The sequence below is a fragment of the Tribolium madens genome, unplaced genomic scaffold (genome assembly GCF_015345945.1).
Source record: "Tribolium madens isolate multiple individuals breed KSU strain unplaced genomic scaffold, Tmad_KSU_1.1 Scaffold_20;HRSCAF=117;Tcas5.2_LG4, whole genome shotgun sequence".
Taxonomy (NCBI): domain Eukaryota; kingdom Metazoa; phylum Arthropoda; class Insecta; order Coleoptera; family Tenebrionidae; genus Tribolium; species Tribolium madens.
The window spans coordinates 1,200,746-1,201,915 of NW_025400985.1; the positions used below are offsets into that span (position 1 = coordinate 1,200,746).

At 28.9% G+C, this 1,170-nt stretch overlaps 1 protein-coding gene across 3 annotated transcripts in view; it reads left to right on the plus strand.

The window, feature by feature from the left end:
• The window catches only part of LOC123005449 (apoptosis-stimulating of p53 protein 1), a 220,037-nt gene that overhangs the window by 143,070 nt on the left and 75,797 nt on the right, over positions 1 to 1,170 (plus strand). For all 3 annotated transcript variants that reach the window (XM_044399209.1, XM_044399212.1, XM_044399214.1), the window contains one exon: positions 960 to 1,015. In XM_044399209.1, the coding sequence (XP_044255144.1) occupies positions 960 to 1,015 (56 nt within the window). The remainder of the gene's footprint in view (positions 1 to 959; positions 1,016 to 1,170) is intronic.

Sequence of the window (1,170 nt, forward strand, 5' to 3'; positions counted from 1 at the left end):
TTATTGTTTTATTATTTTTTGAAAGTTGCCTTAAAGAATAATTGAAACAAATCTTAGTAATTCCTGAAATGCACTAAATTTAGCCGAAATAGGGCTTATATTTCTGAAATAAATACTCTATTTTTTGTGAATTATCCTAGAATAGAGCGAAAAATCCCAAAATGGCATTATTTTTGCCTTTTTTTAAAGTGTGTTTGTACATTTTTCAGCCAGAATCAAATTTTTGCAAAATTTTATTGAAAATTTACTAAATGAATCCAAAATAGTGCTAGTTTTGGCTTTTTCTGAGTACTTTTATTACGCTTTAGAAATAAAAACAATAATTTTTTCAATTATTTTCTTTCTTTCACTTGACTTAATTGATTTTTTTTTAATTTTTCCAAAAAGCCAAAAAAACTACAAAATTTGGACGAAAATGTTATTTTTTAACACGTTTGTAAACGAAAATCTCAGGCTTTTGTGAGACTTTGCTGAAAAGCCGAAAAATCGCTCTGTTAATTCAAGAACTATTATTTTGCTTTTTTCAGAAATTTTTAGTACGTTTCTCAGCCAGAAACGAATTTTTTTTTACAATAATGCACTAAATTAAGACAAAATAAGCCTATTTTTGCGTTTTTTGMGAATATTAAAGCATATTTTAGAAAAGTGTTTGTTAATTTTCTTTTTTTCAACTCGCTGGGACACCCTGTACTTTACCACCTCGCCAAAATAAATTATGCAGTAGTTGCGGATTATAGCAAAAGCAATCATTTTGTATTTACGTACAGATTAGTGTTATCTGCTTGCTAGAGAAAGATTATGTTTAATAAAGAGAGTGACTGAAATAATCCTGATCGATTTCAGCGACTGCTGAAACATTAACTTAATTATTTCCCTACCGACTGCGCCAAAAACGCGCCAATAAAATCACGCGGTTTTGTTTTTTCAGTCGATTGAATACAATACGATTCTTGTTTCAGGAGGGACTTACGAAAAGAGAAATGGTATGAAGGAGCCAGATCACTTCGGTGAAACGGTAAGTTTAAAGCCATTATTATTAAGTTTTCAGAAAAAAAACGCTTTCTATTTAATTTTTGCATCTTTTGCTAAATATATTAGCACTGAAAGTACAATGACACAACGTTTATTGTTTTATTATTTTTTGAAAGTTGCCTTAAAGAATAATTGAAA